Genomic DNA, 23740 nt, shown 5'->3' on the forward strand with positions numbered 1-23740 from the left:
GACTGGATAGTAGCCTAGGCTCTAGGTCAGGGGAAGATTGAATTTCCCCTACACCTCTGTGAATTGTTAGAGATGCCATTGTGGTGAATTGTGTCAAGGCCTATCAATGTGTGACTGTCTGAAGAGTCACAATGACAGCTCAGATGCATCATTTTTTACTGTAGGAGTTTCCTGTAGGGTGTATAACACTTCTATGTACACTACAGTGTACATAGAATTGCCAGCCAAATAAAAAGAGTAGCCAGATATATTTTAAAAAGTTGACAGATACATTTTAAAAAGTAGCCAGATAAATGTAAAAAAAAGTAGCCAGCCAGGCAAACCCCTTTTCTTGCTGAACAAGCTCTGTTTTGGTGGGCTCTGATACATTCACCACATCTGAAACACATTGAGTACTTCACAGAATTACCCTCCCAGATTGGAATTAGTTGTGGCATTGTGTAGAAAGACATAACTTTACAAATGGAACTACGGAAGAGGGATGAATTCAGTGTATTGTTAGTTGTTTTGGATATTGTATAGGTCTAGGCCTATATGATCAGAATCATTTTCTAAGTAAGACAACATTAAACCTTTTTCCACATTAAACCTGTCAGCTCTTGAGATTATCTACAGTTTCACTGCAAGATATGCATTGCCACAATGACGTTTGTTCTTCAAATGATGTATTTTATTAAAAATGAAAAAATGAAGTAAATAGTCCACATTATCTTGAAAGAAATTAATGAAAAGTTTTGTTTTTCCATGTGTCTGTCTTTCCCAGTAGAACAAATAAAAAGGATGTTGTCAGTCCACAATAATGCTTAAAACACATCAGGAAACCACGTTTGGTGTCTGGGAAAAATCTGAGAACTTTACATTTTCGGGTGTAGTTACCCTTTAATTCAAATGCGCACCTAGCAAGAGGCTGTTTGTTTAGCAGTGTTCTTGTAGCTCATGTGACGGCAGAGTTTGCAAAACAAATACCAACTGGATTGGTGAAAATAATGATGATATCATTCTGCCAGGTCAGCATCTTTATTGTCTTGGGTGACTTTAACCAAACCCGTCGAATACAAATGTTCCCAAAATATCACCAACATGTACCCTGCCCCACAAGAGGATCCAGTGTGCTTGACCATGTAAACACAAACAGCCAAGACACGTACAAAAGAAAACTGCTGGCTACCAGCGCTCAGTCAGACTGCTCTATCAAATATCAAATCATAGACTTAATTATAACATAACAACACACAGAAATACGAGCCTTTGGTCATTAATATGGTCAAATCCGGAAACTATCATTTCGAAAACAAAATGTTTATTCTTTCAGTGAAATACGGAACCATTAAATTTCCCTAGTTAAAATAAATTCATGTTAGCGGGCAATATTAACTAAATATGCAGGTTTAAAAATATATACTTGTGTATTGATTTTAAGAAAGGAGTTGATGTTTAGGGTTAGGTACACATTGGTGCAACGACAGTGCTTTTTTCGCCAATTCGCTTATTAAATCACCTGTTTGGCAAAGTAGGCTGTGATTCAATGATAAATTAACAGGCACCGCATCGATTATATGCAACGCAGGACAAGCTAGATAAACTAGTAATATCATCAACCATGTGTAGTTAACTAGTGATTATATTAAGATTGATTGTTTTTTATAAGATACGTTTAATGCTAGCTAGCACATTACCTTGGCTCCTTGCTGCACTCGCATAACAGCCTGCCACGCAGTCTCCTCGTGGAGTGCAATGTAATGAGCCATGATAGGTGTCCAAAAATGCTGATTACCGATTGTTATGAAAACTTGAAATCGGCCCTAATTAATCGTCCATTCCGATTAATCGGTCGACCTCTAAGACAGTCACAAGTTTTAAGTTCCTCTGCGTCCACACCACCAATCTTGTCAAGATTGGCACAACAGCATCCCTACTTCCTAAGGCGGCTGAAGAAATTCGGCATGCCACGCCGGGTCCTCTCCAAATACCACTGCTGCACCATCGAGAGCGTCTTGACTGGTTGCATCATGGCCTAGTATGGGAATTGCCCCGTCCACAACCTCAAGGCTCTCCAGCGAGTGGTGAAAACAGCCCGGTACATCACTGGGACCGTGCTCTCACCCATCCAGGACATCTAGTCGAAAAGGTGCCTGAGGAAGGCATGCAGCATCATCAAGGACCCCACACCCCAGCCACAAGCTGTTCTCTCCCTTAACGTCAGAGAGACAGTATCGGAACATGAGGTCTGATACCAACAGGTTCAGAGACCGTTTCTATCTACAAACCATCAGACTGCTGAACACTTGAACTGGACTGAGCACCTGCTCTGATTCTCCACACCTTAGCACACATGCACTCACTCATATACACACCCACACAGACATACACACACACAGACATATACTGTACATATCGTTCATTCTAGCGGGAGAGGGCTCGACGGACTAGCAAATTAAAACTTTTAAATGAAAAGTAGCCTAGTTAATATGAAGTGGAAAATGTAGCTGGCTGAAAATGAGTTTGTAACCGTCTGATTAGCCGACTGCCGGCGTTAATGGAAAACACTGTTTTTTTAAACTGCATTCAGGTCACGTGTGCAGTCTGGCAGTGTCAATTCTGCATGTGCTCTGAATTTATGGCGACTGTGTGGAGTAAACATGCTAGGCTAAAGGTTTCCATGCGACAACCTGTTCGGACAATGTGCTCTTTTATTTTTTGCTAATCTGCTCCCGCGCATGTTGTGTATTTTGTGGAATTTAATTAGTGTCGACATTGGGAGAAAACGGAAAATAATTTTCCAGATCTTGTCATTTTTATTTGCTCCCGGGACAAGCCAGGGATCCTGCATCCCCATGTCAATCCCTACCGTACATTAACCTATTGACCTAAACAGTATGCACAACAACAACCACACAACAGCCACCTTGACCTCAAGACACAATTATTGGTCTACCACAATATTACACAATCCAAAGATGAGTGACAGTGTCTTCTCAAACTGACTGACAGACAGACAGACAGACAGACAGACAGACAGACAGACAGACAGACAGACAGACAGACAGACAGACCCTGAGAGCCCTGTCAGGTGAAAAATAAACTACAATGAGAGAGCTGAGAAAACAGGCTGTCTTGACAAGGTGTGTGAACAGAAGCCAAACCCAAGTGGGTAATGAACATGGTGAACACACACACACACACACACACACACTAATGCACATACAAACACATACTAATGCACATACACACACTCAGTGTTGTGTGAGCACACACACACACACCATTAAACATCTGCATACAGAGGAGAGGAGGAGTTCTCTCTCTGTCAGCTCTTCAGAGACAGACAGACAGACAGACAGACAGACAGACAGACAGACAGACAGACAGACAGACAGACAGACAGACAGACAGACAGACAGACAGACAGACAGACAGAGAAATAGGGAGGGAGAAGGGACAGAAGAGAAACAAACAATTGGCTTGGATAACGGAAAACAACTTTTCCACCACTTCAGGATCAAAGAGGAGCGCTTGAGTGGGGACGACAGGCTTTCTGTCAACATTACCACGAAGAGGCACTGATGACAAGCACTGGCTGCGACACACACACACACACACACACACACACACATACAAGATATGTGGGCTGCTACACACACATTCTTCAACAGTACACAAACTCAAAAGTGAATCTGTGTGTGCGTGCATGTGTGCGTGCATGTGTGTATGTGTGCGTGCGTGTGTGCGTGCGTGTCTAAGTCTGTGTTTTCCCTTTCTGGAGATGTGGTATATTACATAGGTGGGTTTTAATTTAGCATGTTTTTGTTTACCCCCTACCCCTTTTTAGATATATACAAAAAAAGCAGGCATTTTCCTTTCCTTCTCACCTCCCTTCCCCTCCCAAAAGACCACTAAGAGAACTTACGAGGTCTCCATGGTAATGCTTGCTTTTGCCTACTCCCCTATAGCAGTACACATGCTGTAACAGCCCTTAGGAAGACACTGTAACAGCCCTTAGGAAGACACTGTAACAGCCCTTAGGAAGACACTGTAACAGCCCTTTGGAAGACACTGTTACAGCCCTTAGGAAGACACTGTAACAGCCCTTAGGAAGACACTGTAACAGCCCTTAGGAAGACACTGTAACAGCCCTTAGGAAGACACTGTTACAGCCCTTAGGAAGACACTGTAACAGCCCTTAGGAAGACACTGTTACAGCCCTTAGGAAGACACTGTTACAGCCCTTAGGAAGACACTGTAACAGCCCTTAGGAAGACACTGTAACAGCCCTTAGGAAGACACTGTAACAGCCCTTAGGAAGACACTGTTACAGCCCTTAGGAAGACACTGTTACAGCCCTTAGGAAGACACTGTAACAGCCCTTAGGAAGACACTGTAACAGCCCTTAGGAAGACACTGTAACAGCCCTTAGGAAGACACTGTAACAGCCCTTAGGAAGACACTGTAACAGCCCTTAGGAAGACACTGTAACAGCCCTTAGGAAGAGCACACCATTAGTCTGCGGACAGATAATTCTGCGTGTCAGTCCTGGACAGAAACCTCTGCTCTGCCAGACAGATAAATGACTGTTTCCTTCCCCTCCCCATGAGGACACCACAACTCACCACAAAGTGAACTCAGTCTAGCTCAGGGTTTCTCAAACTCGGTCCTCAGGACCCCAAGGGGTGCACGTTTTGGTTTTTGCCCTAGCACTACACAGCTGATTCAAAAAATATATTTGTTTTATTTCACCAGGTAGGCCAGTTGAGAACAAGTTTTCATTTTCAACTGAGACCTGGCCAAGTTAAAGCAAAGCAGTGCGGCAAAAACAACAACACAGGGATAAGCAAACGTACACTCAATAACAAAATAGAAAAATCTATGTACAATGTGTGCACATGTAGTAAGATTGGGGAGGTAAGGCAATATATAGCCCATAGAGGCAAAATAATTACAATTTAGCATTAACACTGGAGCGATAGATGTGCAGATGATGATGTGCAAGTAGAGATACTGGGGTGCAAAAGAGATACTGGGGTGCAAAAAATAAATAACAATATGGGGATGAGGTAGTTGGGTGTGCTCTTTACAGATGGGCTGTGTACAGGTACAGTGATCGGTAAGCTGCTCTGACAGCTGATGCTTAAAGTTAGTGAGGGAGATATAAGTCTCCAGCTTCAGTGGTTTTTTAAAATTGCTCTAGTCATTGGGGCGGCAGGTAGCCTAGTGGTTAGAGCGTTGGACTAGTCACTGAAAGGGTGTAAGATCGAATCCCGAGCTGAGATAAAAATCTGTCATTCTGCCCCTGACCAAGGCAGTTAACCCACTGTTCCTAGGCTGTCATTGAAAATAAGAAGTTGTTCTTAACTGACTTGCCTAGTTAAATAAAAATATTGGCAGCAGAGAACTGGAAGAAAAGGTGGCCAAAGGAGGTGTTGGCTTTGGGGATGACCAGTGAAATATACAGTTGAAGTCAAAAGTTTACATACACTTAGGTTGGAGTCATTTTTCAACCACTCCACAAATGTATTAACAAACTATAGTTTTGGCAAGTCAGATAGGACATCTACTTTGTGCATGACACAGGTCATTTTTCAAACAATTGTTTACAAACAGATTTCACTTATAATTCACTGTATCACAATTCCAGTGGGTCAGAGGTTTGCCTACACTGAGTTGAAGGGGCCTTAAACAGCTTGGAAAATTCCATAAAATTATGCATTGGCTTTAGAAGTTCTGTAGGCTAATTGACATCATTTGAGTCAATTGGAGGTGTACCTGTGGATGTATTTCAAGGCCTACCTTCAAACTCAGTGCCTGTTTGCTTGACATCATGGGAAAATCAAAAGAAATCAGCCAAAAATTGTAGACCTCCACAAGTCTGGTTCATCCTTGGGAGCAATTTCCAAACACCTGAAGGTACCACGTTCATCTGTACAAACAATAGTACATAAGTTTAAACATCATGGGACCACACAGCCGTCATACCGCTCAGGAAAGAGAAGCGTTCTTTCTCCTAGAGATGAACGTACTTTGGTGCGAAAAGTGCAAATCAATCCCAGAACAACAGCAAAGGACCTTGTGAAGATGCTGGAGAAAACCGGTACAAATGTATCTATAGCCACAGTAAAACGAGGCTGCTCAGCAAGAAAGAAGCCACTGCTCCAAACCGCCATAAAAAAGCCAGACCACAGTTTGCAACTGCACATGGGGACAAAGATCGTACTTTTTGGGGAAATGTCCTCTGGTCAGATGAAACCAAAATAGAACTGTTTGGCCATAATGACCATCATTATGTTTGGAGGACAAGAACACCATCCCAACCATGAAGCACAGGGGTGGCAGCATCATGTTTTGGGGGTGCTTTTCTGCAGGAGGGACTGGTGCACTTCACAAAATAGATGGCATCATGAGGTAGGAAAAGTATGTGGATATATTGAAGCAACATCTCAAGACATCAGTCAGGATGTTAACCAGCCTTAAGAGGTTAACCAGTCGCAAATGGGTCTTCCAAATGGACAATGACCCCAAGCATACTTACAAAATTGTGGCAAAATGGCTTAAGGACAACAAAGTCAAGGTATTGGAGTGGCCATCACAAAGCCCTGATCTCAATCCCATAGAAAATGTGTGGGCAGAACTGAACAAGTGTGTGCGAGCAAGGAGGCCTACAAACCTGACTCAGTTACACCAGCTCTGTCAGGTGGAATGGGCCAAAATTCACCCAACGTATTGTGGGAAGCTTGTGGAAGGCTACCCAAAACGTTTGACCCAAGTTAAACAATTTAAAGGCAATGCTATGAGTGTATGTAAACTTCTGACCCACTGGGAATGTGATGAAAGAAATAAAAGCTGAAATAAATCACTCTACTATTATTCTGACCTTTCACATTGTTAAAATAAAGTGGTGATCCTAACTGACCTAAGACAGGGAATATTTACTAGGATTAAATGTCAGGACTTGTGGAAAAACTGTGTTTAAATGTATTTGGCTAAGGTGTATGTACACTTCCGACTTCAACTGTACCTGCTGGAGTGCGTTCAACGGGTTGGTGTAGCTATGGCGACCAGTGAGCTGAGATAAGGCGGGGCTTTACCTAGCAAAGACTTATAGATGACCTGGAGCCAGTGGGTTTGGCAACAAATATGTAGCGAGGGCCAGACAACAAGAGCATACAGGTCACAGTGGTGGGTAGTATATGGGGCTTTGGTGACAAAACGGATGGCACTGTGATAGACTACATCCAATTTGCTGAGTGTTGGAGGCTATTTTGTAAATGACATCGCCGAAGTCAAGGATCGATAGGATAGTCAGTTTTACGAGGGTATGTTTGGCAGCATGAGTGAAGGAGGCTTTGTTGCGAAATAGGAAGCTGATTCTAGATTTAATTTTGGATTGGAGATGCTTAATGTGAGTCTGGAAGGAGAGTTTACAGTCTAGCCAAACACCTAGGTATTTGTAGTGTTCCACATATTCTAAGTCAGAACCGTACAGATTAGTGATGCCAGGCGGGCAGTAATCGGTTGAAGAGCATGCATTTAGTTTTACTAGCATTTAAGAGAAGGCCACGTTGTATGTGTTGTATGTGTTGTTGAGTGTTGTATGGCATTGAAGCTCGTTTGGAGGTTTGTTAACACAGTGTCCAAGGAAGAAAGAAATAATCAACAAATGATGAAGCGTTGATCATTTTAAAATCAGCCTGTGTAGTGTTAGAGCAAAAACCAAAACGTGCCCCCCTTGTTTCCCCCAAGTTTGGGAAACGCAGGTCTAGCTGGAGAGGTTCGAGATCTGGATTCTAGAGGCAGCTTACAGTATAGTAAACAACAGTTAGACAACTGGACAAACAAATAGACGGACAGATAACTGGCAGCAGTCCAAATACCTTGTATACCGTCCTCTCCAGTGGTCATCAGCTCAACCCCCCCTACCACTCTGACTCCCCCCCCCCACCAAACCAGACCCCAGTCCCAACAGAGCGCTGCGCTAGCAATCTGACAACACTCACACATACAGTAAGCATAACACACCGAGCAATGTAGGCCTGTGTGTTATGGATCCTTTTAAACACACCACTGTCCCTCGTCCTATGTCTGATCTCATGGAGAGCCACGGTATAATTTACCTGAGAGTACACACACACACACACACACCCACACAGAAAAACACTGCAGCATCGTACCATAGTGTCTAGTAGTCAGGGCGATACTGGTATACATACCAGCAGCACACACATACCACTAGTGCACACACAAACGCTCTCTCACACACACACACAAACGCACTCCTGCATTATTGAACGGGGAGGAAGTCGGCTCAGAGACAAAGAGGGAGACATGGCAGGAGAGTCAGGGTGGGGGAGAGAGGGGAGAGGGAGGAGTGGGGAGGGGGGAGTAGACATGGCTGAGAAGGCACAGGGTCATTTAGTAGTGATGGGAAGTCTGGTTATTTTTACTGACTCTTGTTTTTTTTCGTCTCGTTCGGTCAAAATAACAATTATTTAGACCAATTTCATTCATTTGAGTCAGTAATGCCCAGAGCACACAGGGACCACCAAAATAACAACATAATTAATTGGGCCAACAGGTCAAACGAATGACTAAAATGAACAAGTCACTCAGAAAAAACGAATCCTCCCAGCAAACCGGGAACATTCCCAGAACATTAGCTAAGATTCTCATTAAGTTCTAGTTAAGGTTTTATCTAACATTAGGATGACAACATCCCAAAAACATTCAGAGAATATTTTTGATCAAATCTATTTATCAAAAATATTTGCGATGAAATATCCTTTGAATGTTCTAACATTCACTAAAATGTTTCTATAAAATATTTTCCAGATGTTGCAAGAACGTTCCTATAACACATTTAATCTGTTATTTAAAAGTTCCCAGTATATTTCATTAGGTTCTGGGAACAATCTGGTGGGAAAATTCTGGGAACATCACAAAAGATATGTTCGCAAAACAAAAAACCTGTCCAGTTGTGCGGGTGATTCCACAACGTTTCTTTTAGGGTGCAAACAGAATTGTGTCTGTTCTTTAAAAGGTTCCCAGAATATTTCATTAGGTTGTGGTAACATTTTGTGGACAGGAGATATGTTCCCAAAACGCAAAATATGCTCACTTGTGATGGCATTCATGCAATGTTTAATTTAGGTTGCACAGGACATTCCCTTTATGTTGTAAGAATTAAATAAGTCCGTTGTTATGACGTTCATAGCATATTTATTTCAGGTTTAACATAATATTTAATTGATGTTCATGCGATATACAGTACCAGTCAAAAGTTTGGACAGCTATTCATTCATGGGTTATTATTTATTTTCTATATTTTCTATATTGTAGAATAATAGTGAAGACAATAAAACCATGAAATAACACATATGGAATCATGTAGTAACCAAAAAAAGTGACAGCTTTGCACACTCTTGGCATTCTCTCAACCAGCTTCATGAGGTAACCCTGCAATGCATTTCAATGAACAGGTGTGCCTTGTTAAATGTTAATTTGTGGAATTTCTTTCCTTCTTAATGTGTTTGAACCAAGCAGATGTGTTGTGACAAGGTAGGGGTGGTATACAGAAGATAGCCCTATTTGGTAAAAGACCAAGTCTATATTATGGAAATAACAGCTCAAAAAAACAAATAGAAACAACAGCCCATCATTAATTTAAGACATGAATGTCAGTCAATCTGGAAAATTTCAATTACTATTCTTATTTTCTAAGTTTCTTCAAGTGGAGTCGCAAAAACCATCAAGTGCCATGATGAGGACCGCCACAGGAAAGGAAGACCCAGAGTTACCTCTGCTGCAGAGGAGGAGTTCATTAAAGTCAACTGCACCTCAGATTGCAGACCAAATAAATGCTTCGCTAAGTTCAAGTAACAGACACATCTCAACATCAACTGTTCATGTACATACTACCTCAATTGGACCAACCAGCCAGTGCTCCCGCACATTGGCTAACCGAGCTATCTGCATTGTGTCCCACCCACCACCCGCCAACCCCTCTTTTACACTACTACTACTCTCTGTTCATCATATATGCATAGTCACTTTAACCATATCTACATGTACATACTACCTCAATCAGCCTGATTAACCAGTGTCTGTATGTAGCCTCGCTACTTTTATAGCCTCGCTATTGTATATAGCCTGTCTTTTTACTGTTGTTTTATTTCTTTACATACCTATTGTTCACCTAATACCTTTTTTGCACTATTGGTTAGAGCCTGTACGTGAGCATTTCACTGTAAGTATTACTGTAAGTATTACTGTAAGTAATACCTGTTGTATTCGGCGCACCTGACAAATACACTTTGATTTGATTTGAGACTGCGTGAATCAGGCCTTCGTGGTCGAATTGCTGCAAATAAACCACTACGAAAGTACACCAATAAGAAGAAGAGACTTTCTTGGGCCAAGAAACATGAGCAATGGACATTAAACCGGTGTAAATCTGTCCTTTGGTCTGTTCTTTGGCCCAACTGCCGTGTCTTTGTGAAATTCAGGATAGGTGAACGGATGATTTCTGCATGTGTGGTTCCCACCGTGACGCATGGAGGAGGAGGTGTGATGGTGCTTTGCTGGTAACACTGTCAGTGACTTCTTTAGAATTCAAGGCACACTTAACCATTGGGAATGCTACCACAGCATTCTGCAGCGATACACCATCCCATCTGGTTTGCGCTTAGTGGGAATTCCATTTGTTTTTCAACATGACAATGACTCAAAACACTTCCAGGCTGTGTAAGGGCTATTTGACAAAGAAGGAGAGTGATGGAGTGCTGCATCCGATGACCTGGCCTCCACAATCACCCATCCTCAACCCAATTGAGATGAGTTGGACCGCAGATTAAAGGAAAATCAGCCAATAAGTGCATAGCATATGTGGGAATTCCTGCAAGACTGTTGGAAAAGATTTGTCATGAAGCTGGTTGAGAAAATGCCAAGAGTGTGCAAAGCTGTCAAGGCAAAGGGTGGCTTCTTTGAGGAATCTAAAATATAATATCTTTTGATCTGTTTAACATTTTTCTGGTTACTACATAATTCCATATGTGTTATTTCATAGTTGTGATGTCTTCACTATTATTTTACAATGTATAAAACAGTAAAAATAAATAAAACCCTTGAAAACCTTCCATACATTTGACCTTGTCTTGAAAGTCCTTAGAACATTTCAAGAACATATCCTGTTTGGGGTAGGGGGCAGCATTTTCACTTTTGGATAAATAGCGTGCCCAAACTGAACTGCCTCCTACTCTGTCCCAGATCCTAATATATGCATGTCATTATTAGTATTGGATAGAAAACACTCTGAAGTTTCTAAAACTGTTTGAATAATGTCTGTGAGTATAACAGAACTTATTTAGCAGGCGAAATCCCGAAGACAAACAATTCAGATTTTTCTTTTTGAAGTCACTGTCTTTTCAATATGGTTTCATGGGGAATCCAGAATTCTAATTGACTTTCTTGCCATTCCTACCGCTTCCACTGGATGTCACCAGTTTGTAGAAATTGGTTGAGGTTTTTCCTTTGTGTAATGAAGAAGCACCATAGCTCAGAACGAGAGTCACTTCATGTGTACCTTTTGATAGAGGCGCGTAACCAGAAAAGTAGCGTCAGTTTGTTTTGCTCCTGTATTGAACACAGATCATCCCGTCTTCAATTTGATCGATTATGTACATTTAGAAAACATAAAGTTGTATTACAAAAGTAGTTTGAAATGTTTTGGCAAAGTTTACAGGTAACTTATGAGATATTTTGTAGCGATGTTGCGTAAGTGGGAAGCTGTGTTTTTCTGGATCAAACACGCCAAATAAATTGACATTTTGGATATATATCGACGGAATGAATCGAACAAAAGGACCATTTGTGATGTTTATGGGACATATAGGAGTGCCAACAAAAGAAGCTCGTCAAAGGTAAGGCATGATTTATATTTTGTTTTCTGCGTTTCGCGCCTGCAGAGTTGAAATATGCTACTCTCATTGTTTACTGTTGTGCTATCATCAGATAATAGCATCTTATGCTTTCACCGAAAAGCCTTTTTAAAATCTGACACGTTGGCTGGATTCACAACGAGTGTAGCTTTAATTTGGTATCTTACATGTGTAATTTAATGAAAGTTCGATTTTTATAGAAATGTATTTGAATTTGGCACTCTGCATTTTCCCTGGCTATTGGCCATGTGGGACGCAAGCTTCCCGCCTACCCCAGAGCGGATATTTAAGTTTGACCTAATATTACCACAATATTGTCAACAAGAAAGCAGATTGGAATAGATCCCCATTATGTTTATCTCCAGAATGAATAGAGTACCACAGTATCAGTCATAATACCCATAAAAACTATCAGTCAAACAGGGAAATGGTTCAAATCGTTTTTTCCACCATTCAATTTCCCATAGGGGATTTTAGAAGCATTTCAAATAAGGGCTGTGTTTCGTGTAGGCTTACCCTGGCGTGATAACGGTGTAAATCTCTCTAGGACAAGGAGGCTTTTATCAATACATTCACCTGTATTTACCACCCAAAAAAATGAAATGTTAATTATCTGCTAATGTGGCTATCATAAAGAACTACAAATGCCATGATGATCTGGACCAGGCTGCCGAATCAAGGCAAAGGTAAGAATCTCTGGATTAACTATCTAATGTTAGCTAAATGTAGTAATGAATAAATTGTCTACAATTCTTTAAACATTGACAATGCTGGGAACTGGCTCGTGCAAGTTTTAAATTGCCACAACACCTATTAGCAAAGGTTTCAGCTAGAGATGGTGTGCGGGGGCTTGCAGGGATTTCTAGTTTTGCCTTATGTCTACTTTGATGCTAATTAGCATTTTCGAATCGGAGAGTTCCAGAGCCAAATATATTGACAAAATCTTGTCCAAGAGAGATGTACATGGTTACCAAACGTCACGCCAGGGTAAGCCTAGACGAAACACAGACCTTATGTTAAGTGTTTCTAAAATCCCCTATGAGAAAACTGTATGGTGGGAAAACGATTGAAGACCCTGAAGAAGGCACAGCAATGCAGAAATAACTGCCAGTTTATATATAGAGAGTGTGTGACTCTCTTTATGCATTTTTTATAGCTTACAGTTTATTCGCCGTTAGTCAGCACCTCCACACAAAATAATGTTCTCTGGGTGTGCTCCAGCTCCAGCTTCTAATTGGAAAAATGATTGGAACCATATGGTGATATGGAGACACATGGCATTTTAATTTCATTTCATAGGAAATTTCATTCATCTGAAAATCATTTAATCATACAAACAGAAGAATCTTTTTGTACACTTCAAATGTTGACTATCTGCATATACAGCACCTTCAGAAAGTATTCTCAACCCCTTGATTTTCTCCACATTTTGTTGTGTTACAGCCTGAATTTAAAATGGATAACACTTAGATTTTGTGTCCCTTATCTACACACAATACCCCATAATGTCACAGCATGATTTTTGAATGACTACTTAAGCTTTGCACTCCACACATACAGATAATGCTGAATATCCCTTTAAGCATTGTAAAGTTATTAATTACACTTTGGTAAGGGTATCAATACACCTAGTCAGTACAAAGATACAGATGCATTTTCCTAACTCAGTTGCCAGAGAGGAAGGAAATCACTCACGGATTCAACCATGAGGCCAATGGTGATTTTAAATCCATTACAGAGTTGAATGGCTGTGATAGGAGAAAACTGAGGATGGATCAAAAACATTGTAGTTAGTCCACAATACTAACCTGCATGACAGAGGGGAAAAGGGAAGCCTGTACAGAAGAAAAATATTCAGAAACATGTATCCTGTTTGCAATAAGGCACTAAAGTATTACTGCAAAAAAAATGCGGCAAAGATCAGAGTACCACTCTTCATATTTTCAAGCATGGTGGTGGCTGCATCATGTTATGGGTATGCTTGTCATTAGCAAGGGCTAGGGAGTTTTGGGGATAAAAAGAAACGTAAGAGCTAAGCACAGGCAAAATCCTAGAGGAAAACCTGGTTGTCTGCTTTCCAACAGACACACTGGGAGATAAATTCCCCTTTCAGCAAGTCAAAAACTTGATCCGATGTCAAATATACACTGGAGTTGCTTACCAAGTGGTCTGGTTACATTTTTGTCTTAAATTATCTTGAAAATCTATGGCAAGACTTGAAAATGGCTGTCTAGCAATGATCAACAACCAACTTTACAGACCTTGAAGAATTTTTTAAAGAATAATGGGCTAATAGTGTATAATTAAGGTGCGTAAAGCTCTTAGAGACTTACCCATAAAGACTCACAGCTGTAATCGCTGCCAGAAGTGATTCTAACATGTATTGACTCAGGTGTTGAATACTTATCTAATCAAGATATATTAGTGTTTTATTTTCCTTTCTTTTTTAAATTCTAGAATGTATCTACCACTTTGACATTACAGACTATTTTTGTGTAGATCGTTGACAAAGAAAATACAATTAAATCCATTTTTAATACCGCTTTGTAACACAGCAAAATGTCAAAGGGTGTGAGTATTTTCTGAAGGTACTGTAATTCAATTCATAGGACTTTTGAACAGCATTTAACTCATATAAACACAAGCAGATGTTTCATTGATAATATTCACATGTTGGGCTTGAACCTGCAATGTTTGGTTCCCATGTCAGGTATTTTATCCTCTGCACCACCAGGGAAGCTCTCCTTCTTTGTATTTTGGCAGTATATAGCCATGGCAGTATGGTCAATCAGGAATTGCATGCTTCCTTTTGAGCCTTCTTAGACATAAATAACCAAGGGAAATCCTGGAAAGTGGGTTATTCACCATCCCATACTTCTAGGCCCATATTTACAAGGTATCCAGTCAATTTTTACACAATGTTTTATGTTTTACAGTTAGTCTAAATTCTGCATTTCTGACTGGATACATAAACAACAGACTTACTGCATGCTTACAGCATTAAGGGAATGACCTGTGTAACCTAACTTGAACATTGTATGAACGTCATCAGAGGTGAGCATATTTTGTGTTTTGGGAAACTATCTCTTGCAATGTAGCCACACTGTTCCCACAACACAACATTAGCCAGCAGCATACCACCATGCATACCACTGCTGGCTTGCTTCTGAAGCTAAGTAGGGTTGGTACTGGTCAGTTCCTGGATGGGAAACCAGATGCTGCTGGAAGTGGTGTTGGAGGGCCAGTAGGAGGCACTCTTTCCTCTGGTCTAAAAAAATATGATTGGGGACACTGCCCGGGGTGTAGGGTGCTGTCTTTTGGATGGGACGTTAAACGGGTGTCCTGACTCTCTGAGGTCATTAAAGATCCCATGGCACTTATTGTAAGAGTAGGGGTGTTAACCCCGGTGTCCTGGCTAAATTCCCAATCTGGCCCTCAAACCATCACGGTCAACTAATAATCCCCAGTTTACAATTGGCTCATTAATCCCCCTCCTCTCCCCTGTAACTATTCCCCAGGTCGGTGCTGCAAATGAGAATGTTTTCTCAGTCAACTTACCTGGTAAAATAACAAATAAATAAAACAACCTAATGAAATGTTTTGGGAACCTTTAAAGAATAGACAACAATGTGTTCTGGGAACGTTCTTGTATGACCAGATGGATGGATGTCTTAGCACCCTAAAAGAAACATTGTATAATCATCCAGATAACTGGATATTTTGGGGTTTTGAGAACCTATCTTTTGTGATGTCCCCACAATGTTACCACCAGACTGTTCCCACAACCTAATGAAACATTCTGGGATCCTTTAAAAAAAAACACAAAAAAAACAGACATTCTCTAATCATCACCACGACTGGACAGTTTTTTTGTGTTATGATGAATGGATGTTCTGGGAACCATCGCAGAACCAATTTTGCCGGGATGACTCTCGAGTCAGTAAAAAGATTAGTTCAAAATGAACAAATGGTTCGCAAACCGCACCTCACCATCACACAGTGTCCTACAGACAGAGAGAGAGGGAAGGAGGCGGAGAGAGAGAAGTATGACCATATTAGACACATATTTCCCTTAGATAACACAGACCCACAAAGAATTTGAAAGGTCAGTACAGGTGCATCAAAGCTGGGACCGAGAGACTGATAAACAGCTTCTATCTCAAGGCCATCAGACTGTTAAACAGCCATCACTAGCACAAGAGAGGCTGCTGCCTACATACAGACTTGAAATCATTGGCAACTTTAATAAAGGGAACACTAGTCACTTTAATAATGCCACTTAAGTCATGTTTACATATCTTGCATTACTCATCTCATATGTACTGTATTCTATACCATCTATTGCATCTTAGCCTGTGCTGCTTTGTCACTGCTCATCCACATATTTATACATTCTTATTCCATTCCTTACTTAGATTTGTGTGTATTAGGTATTTGTTAGATGTTACTTGTTATATATCACTGCACTGTCTGAACTGGAAGCACAAGCATTTCCCTACACTCGCAATAACATCTGCTAACCATGTGTATGTGACCGATACCATTTGATTTGATTTGACAACAAATCCAATTTTGATAATCCCATATCTACTGGGTGAAGTACCACAGTGTGCCATCACACCAGCAAGATTTGTGACCTGTTGCCACAAGGGCAACCAGTGAAGGGAAAACACCATTGTAAATACAACCCATATTTTTGTCTATTCATTTTCCCTTTTTTACTTATTTTACTATTTGCACATCGTTACAACACTGTATATAGACATAATATGACATTTGAAATGTCTTCATTCTTTTGGAACTTGCGTGAGTAATATTTACTGTTCACTTTAGATTATTTTTTATTTCACTTGCTTTGGCAATGTAAAATATGTTTCCCATGCCAATAAAGCCCCTGGAATTGAACTGAGAGAGTGAGGACAAAGAATGAGTCAAAAGAGAAAGAGAGGAGAAAAGATTGACGAATTGACGGGCTGAGAGAAAGGGATGAGAGAGCAGAGAAAAGAGGGGGAGGGGGAGAGAGAGAAACACAGACGTTGGGAGAGTAAATGAGCCACAATGGGGCGAGAGGTAAGAGACTGGATGACACAGTAAGTAAAGGGAGGGATGCCAGTAATAGCGAAGTTATTCAAGGGAAAGAGAAAGCGTGGGAGGTATGGAGAGGGGTAAGGGAGAGAGGTATGGAGAGGGGTAAGGGAGAGAGGGGGAGAGAAAAGAGAAGGGAAGAATAATTTATGACTTGAGTGGCTAGAAAGAGACTTATGACCTGCAGGTATACATGTCTGCAGACACACACACCATAGTGCTGCCCTCCCTGGCCGGGAAACACAACATCAAATATTAAACCAAAATGTCACACCCTTTCCAATATACACTCCTCCTCCTCCATCCCTCACCCCCCTCTCCTCTTCTCCCAGACAGCGAGCAGCTTCCACCTAATGAGTTTAATTTGCATTGAAGACCATGGAGAGGGAGGTGTGTGGGCAGCACCCCCACATACCATAAAGGCTTTAAGGGATTTTGCTAATGCTTTTGCTTTGGCTCGCGCTGCAGCTGCCTGGCTTAAGGCCATTCACATGCTGCGTTGTGGCTAGGTCTCACATCGCCACTCCAATGAAGAACAATGCAGGGCCAGGGTCAATCCTAGCTCCCACATCACTGACTCCAGTCAAGAGAAGGTTAGCTTATGTTAATGTAAACCCTCTCACTGCTGCATGCCCTATTACACAATAACCATCCTGGCCCGGCTAGCTGAGACAGCTGCTAACAGAAAAAGACCATTGCCCACTTCAAAATCGATCCCTCATACATTAGAGAGAGCACACAGGAGGCTATGCATCCCACATGATGGCCCCATATTCCCTATAGCCCTATGGACCTTGGTCAAAAGTAGTGCACTATACACGGAATAGGGTGCATTTAAGACGCCCCCTAAACCACTGTGTTCTTCTGATTACAGAACTCAGCAGTGATGTCAGAATGATGTCAGGGGTGTTTTGAGGGTGAGCAGGGCCTAATGAGGGCTATGGTTCCAGTGTATAACATGCTATCTCAATAGGTGTGTCCCTAGCCTGCATGGTATCTCAATAGGTGTGTCCCTAGCCTGCATGGTATCTCAATAGGTGTGTCCCTAGCCTGCATGGTATCTCAATAGGTGTGTCCCTAGCCTGCATGGTATCTCAATAGGTGTGTCCCTAGCCTGCATGGTATCTCAAAAGGCATGTCCCTAGCCTGTATGGTATCTCAATAGTTGTGTCCCTAGCCTGCATGGTATCTCAACAGGGCGTGTCCCTAGCCTGCATGGTATCTCAATAGGGCGTGTCCCTAGCCTGTATGGTATCTCAACAGGCGTGTCCCTAGCCCTGCATGGTATCTCAATATGGCGTGTCCCTAGCCTGCATGGTATCTCAATAGGGCGTGTCCCTAGCCTGCATGGTATCTCAATAGGTGTGTCCCTAGCCTGCATGGTATCACAAAAGGCGTGTCCCTAGCCTGCATGGTATCTCAATAGGTGTGTCCCTAGCCCTGCATGGTATCTCAATAGACGTGTCCCTAGCCTGCATGGTATCTCAATATGGCGTGTCCCTAGCCTGCATGGTATCTCAACAGGGCATGTCCCTAGCCTGCATGGTATCTCAATAGGGCGTGTCCCTAGCCTGTATGGTATCGCAACAGGCGTGTCCCTAGCCCTGCATGGTATCTCAATATGGCGTGTCCCTAGCCTGCATGGTATCTCAATAGGGCGTGTCCCTAGCCTGCATGGTATCTCAATAGGTGTGTCCCTAGCCTGCATGGTATCACAAAATGCGTGTCCCTAGCCTGCATGGTATCTCAATAGGTGTGTCCCTAGCCCTGCATGGTATCTCAATAGACGTGTCCCTAGCCTGCATGGTATCTCAATATGGCGTGTCCCTAGCCTGCATGGTATCTCAACAGGCGTGTCCCTAGCCTGCATGGTATCTCAATAGGGCGTGTCCCTAGCCCTGCATGGTATCTCAATAGGGCGTGTCCCTAGCCTGTATGGTATCTCAACAGGCGTGTCCCTAGCCCTGCATGGTATCTCAATATGGCGTGTCCCTAGCCCTGCATGGTATCTCAATATGGCGTGTCCCTAGCCTGCATGGTATCTCAATAGACATGTCCCTAGCCCTGCATGGTATCTCAATAGGCGTGTCCCTAGCCCTGCATGGTATCTCAATAGGCGTGTCCCTAGCCCTGCATGGTATCTCAATAGACGTGTCCCTAGCCTGCATGGTATCTCAATAGGCGTGTCCCTAGCCTGCAAGGTATCTCAATATGGCGTGTCCCTAGCCTGCATGGTATCTCAATAGGGCATGTCCCTAGCCTGCATGGTATCTCAATGTGGCGTATCCCTAGCCTGCATGGTATGTCAATATGACGTGTCCCTAGCCTGCATGGTATCTCAGTATGGCGTGTCCCTAGCCTGCATGGTATCTCAATATGGCGTGTCCCTAGCCCTGCATGGTATCTCAATAGGCGTGTCCCTAGCCCTGCATGGTATCTCAATAGGCGTGTCCCTAGCCCTGCATGGTATCTCAATAGACGTGTCCCTAGCCTGCATGGTATCTCAATAGGCGTGTCCCTAGCCTGCAAGGTATCTCAATATGGCGTGTCCCTAGCCTGCATGGTATCTCAATAGGGCATGTCCCTAGCCTGCATGGTATCTCAATGTGGCGTATCCCTAGCCTGCATGGTATGTCAATATGACGTGTCCCTAGCCTGCATGGTATCTCAGTATGGCGTGTCCCTAGCCTGCATGGTATCTCAATATGGCGTGTCCCTAGCCTGCATGGTATCTCAATAGGGCGTGTCCCTAGCCTGCATGGTATCTCAATATGGCGTGTCCCTAGCCTGCATGGTATCTCAATACGGCGTGTCCCTAGCCTCAATATCTTAATAGGTATTTGGGGGGCTCTACGTGGGGGAGAGAAAAATGAAATTTTAGAGTTAATTTCCTGCAATTCTACACATTTTGCCATGCAGGGGAGAGGCTTATGCCTGGCCCTGAATGTCCATACTGTATCTGTCTCTCCTCTCTCCTACACACACACACACTCCCTCTCACACACTCTCTCGATGTGCCTCAGTGCCTTACTGAGTGAGCCGTTCGTTCACAGCACATGAGCTCCACTCTAAGCTGCTCTACCTGCTGAGTGCCCACACATTGGATTAAGGCCGCTGCCTGTCTGGCTGGGACTCTCACTCACGTACCTACTGTAAGGGTGTGTCAAGGACGGGGCTGCATATACATCTGCGTCAGTCAAATCACCCAACCATTACTAGGACTGCAACAACAAGGCAGGGCCTCATGGTCAGCCAGTCTTTCTAACATTGTTCTGGGCTACAACAGTCATCAAAATGGCCAATTTGTGAGGAAAGTTGCGAAAAACACAGTAATTATAAACTCACATCTCTGAATTTGTTCCAATATCTGTCCTTGTCGTATTGAGACACGGTGCTGAGCCATTTGTCGTTGTCCAACGCGTGGCCAATGTTTTTGTTACCAACCACCGTTCCCCCGCGCCTGCCCTCTGCGCGCAGCAAGAGAGCCGCGAAAGGCAGCAGACAGAAAAGCATCGTCTGAAAAAAAGAGAGATGAGGAAAGAGAAAATGAGAGAGAAAGTGACATTGAGAACAAGAGATATTAAGACAGCAAGGGAGGTAAATGAGCCTGCTGCCTTGATGCGCATGATGTGGACTAGGAATAATTGTTCATACAAGTACGCACCAACATGTAGGTTAATTCACCTGCACTTTGTCATGGATTGAAAATGTATTTAATGATGCAGATATGTCAGCATCAAAATGGACAAGGACATGATGTTATTCAATCTATTAGGTTGGATTAATTTGATTGAGTAAATACTGGAGATTGCCTCTTATGAAATTGCTGCTCCTCCTAAGCTGATTATAAACATTTGGAGACATATTGCATTTGCACACCGTGGCAGATGGAGCACGGGAAACCGATTAGCTCGTGAGGCTCTCAGACGGTCTAAACAGGCAATTACCGTCTACTTGGAGCGCGCGCCTCTCTCATCTCCTTTTACCAAAGCGGGAGTGAACCACAAATACGTAGACTACATAACTCTCTCCCTTCCCTTATCATATACATACACATCTGTCTTCACCGGTCCTAGCTCACAAACGCACCCCGTTCTTCCATCCACCTACCTCAATTAGCTTGTGTCCAGCTCCTGGGAAAAGAGGTATAGGGTGGGACGTTTCTGCTGCTGTCAGTTAGACGTTTTTTTTCTCGGTCAGACTGTAGAGTAGCCTAATTATCCACGGGACCTCCGGTAGCTCTGAACTCCGCTGTAATACTGACCGCGACCAGGAGCAGCAGGAACAAGCCTCGTCAGAACTGTCTCTCTCCCACCCTCGGTAACTTCCGCTCAGACTCCGCCTCTCTGATAGCGGTCTCTCTCTCTCTTTCCCAATCGCTTCCCCGCTCACTCCTTTACCCTCCTCTATACCTCCCTCCCCATGTCTCCCTCCCTTCTTCCCTCTCTCTTTCTCTTTGCAGTGCAGAGAGCTGGTGTGTCATTGATTTACAACGGGGGGAATGGTGCATTCACACGGGAATAAGCGAATGTTTGTTGTTTCAAGGCGAAATTTCCAGGTGATACTACGGCCAATAAGACGGATATTTTGGGGGGTGATGGATTATTTTTGTACTTTCATGATTGATATAGTCCTACACACTTTTTATTTATAGTTATTATCCCGAGATAACTTTTATGGTCATCAAAATGCAAGCCGAGTAAAGCCTAGGCAGTCTCTTTAGAATGCACGTTTGAGTATAGTCCTATAGCGTATGGCAGTGTTAGGCCACACTAAACGTTAAGGCTTCTATAGAATTGAGCAATGTGAAAATGTCTGTCACTTACAATAATGTTTATTTTCTGCTATAGGCCTATTTCATATAGCCTCCCATTTCAATATGGCCTGTGCGCGTCGCCTGTGCGCAGACTGGCGAGCGCTGTTCTTTCAGCACAGCTTTCCTTTCAGAACCACGCGCCGCGCACGATGTCACTGGGAGCAGAGAGGAGGAACTCGACTGGGGAAAAACAAAACGGTAAAGCCGACACCCCACCAATTCAAATCTAGACCTCGAAGCATGTTCCACTGTTCCTTTTCCTTCTTCCCCTCTTATCAGGGACTGATTTAGACATGGGACTCCAAGTGGGTGAAATTAATTATCAGGTAGAACAGAAAACCAGTAGGGTCTGTCATAGCAGCCAAAGAACAATGGGTCCGAAAGAAAGCGTTTCTCTTTCACGCCTACGTGGCCTGCGGTGTAAGTGACACGGTCTTTCTAATCTTTTTTATTGAACCTTTATTTAACTAGGCAAGTCAGTTAAGAACTTAAGAACATTCATATTTACAATGATAACCTACTCCGGCCAAACACGAACGACGCTGGGGGAATTGTGCGCCGCCCTATGGGACTCCCGGATGTGATACAGCCTGGTTTCGAACCAGGTACTGTACGCCATATTGAGATACCATGCAGGCTAGGGACACGTCAGAAGTGATCTAGGGATAACAACTATAGAGAAAAAGTGTGTAGGACTATATTAATCATGAAAGTACCAAATAATCCATCACCCCCAAAAATATCCTTCTTGTTGGCCGTAGTATCACCTGGAAATGTCGCCTTGAAACACGCCTCTTGCACTGAAATGCAGTGCCTTAAACCACTGCTCCACTCCGTAGTCAAAATAAGCGGGGATCATCTCTCCTAACCCCGTCCCCCCACATCCTCTCTCGTCTCTTCTGGCTCTAGGACCAGGCAAGGCCGACATATCTGCACTCTGAGTGGATACGGAGTGGCTGTCACTCCCCGGGGCTATTTTCATCTGGTGCGCAGTGTGACTGATGATACATGCGACGGCAGCGCCACTGGTGCGATGAGCAGCAACCAGCCTGATTTGGAAGTGTAAAAAAAAAAAAAAGTGGTGCTTTTTTGCTTTGCTCTGATTTCTATAGGTCTTGTTTTTATCGTTATGCGAAATGTTTATCAAAGCCACGTGCAGATAGACTTATTGAAAAATGGCAAGATAATTCTCACTTAAAATTACACAAAATAATTTCGTTTTGGTATGATTAAACGCGTCAATCTAGTCTAGCAATGTCGTTTATACTCGGTCGTTGGCCCCCAGAGGCCTACGTGATCCCACCTAATTACCAATATTCTAAATAAATGAGAAACGACTCAAATACGGAGGCAATGGCTTCACGCCTGCTAACGGCTGATAAATGTAATTGGAACTTTTAGATGTGCGCTCAGGTGAGGAGAAACAATATTGAAAGGCGTTTCACATTACTCACGAGAATAAATCCCGTTGGGCTAGAATTGTTAAAAAAAAAAAAATTATCTGAATGTTCATATAACATCAACCCAACTCCTGGCATTCCATCTAGCTCTATTTAATGTCGTTGCTGGTTGATTTCATTCTAAAATTGACGTATAATTAATTAGGCCGACTGACGCAATAATGAGGGGTGGAGAACGTGACTTGAACCTATAAAATAAAATAAACACACTGTTTGTGACGTCAGTGCCATCTAGCGATGGACCTCTAACTTATTGGAACAATATACATGTTTTACTTATTTATTATTTAACTAGGCAAGTCAGTGAACAAATCATTATTTTACAATGACCTACAAAATATATTTGAGTCAATGTAGTAACATACAGGTCATTCTAACGAAGGTTTTAATTCAGATCAATTGGTTTCCCGAAACATATTGGTTAAGTCCTCAGGTGGAAAAAAAAAGAGGCGGCA

General features: G+C 42.6%; 1 protein-coding gene across 2 annotated transcripts in view; it reads right to left on the reverse strand.

Moving 5' to 3' along the window:
- The window catches only part of LOC110487720 (testican-1), a 276877-nt gene extending 255466 nt beyond the window's left edge, over nucleotides 1–21411 (reverse strand). Inside the window, exons 1-2 of one of the 2 annotated variants that reach the window (XM_036942848.1) lie at nucleotides 21120–21411; nucleotides 20355–20525 (exon numbers count right to left, since the gene is read on the reverse strand). In XM_036942848.1, coding sequence (XP_036798743.1) covers nucleotides 20355–20522 — 168 coding nt within the window. In that variant the 5' untranslated portion in view covers nucleotides 20523–20525; nucleotides 21120–21411. The remainder of the gene's footprint in view (nucleotides 1–20354; nucleotides 20526–21119) is intronic. The other variant, XM_036942847.1, reaches the window with a different exon arrangement.
- Nucleotides 21412–23740: the final 2329 nt, after the last annotated feature.

The sequence above is a fragment of the Oncorhynchus mykiss genome, chromosome 14, assembly GCF_013265735.2.
Source record: "Oncorhynchus mykiss isolate Arlee chromosome 14, USDA_OmykA_1.1, whole genome shotgun sequence".
In the NCBI taxonomy this organism is placed as follows: Eukaryota; Metazoa; Chordata; class Actinopteri; order Salmoniformes; family Salmonidae; genus Oncorhynchus; species Oncorhynchus mykiss.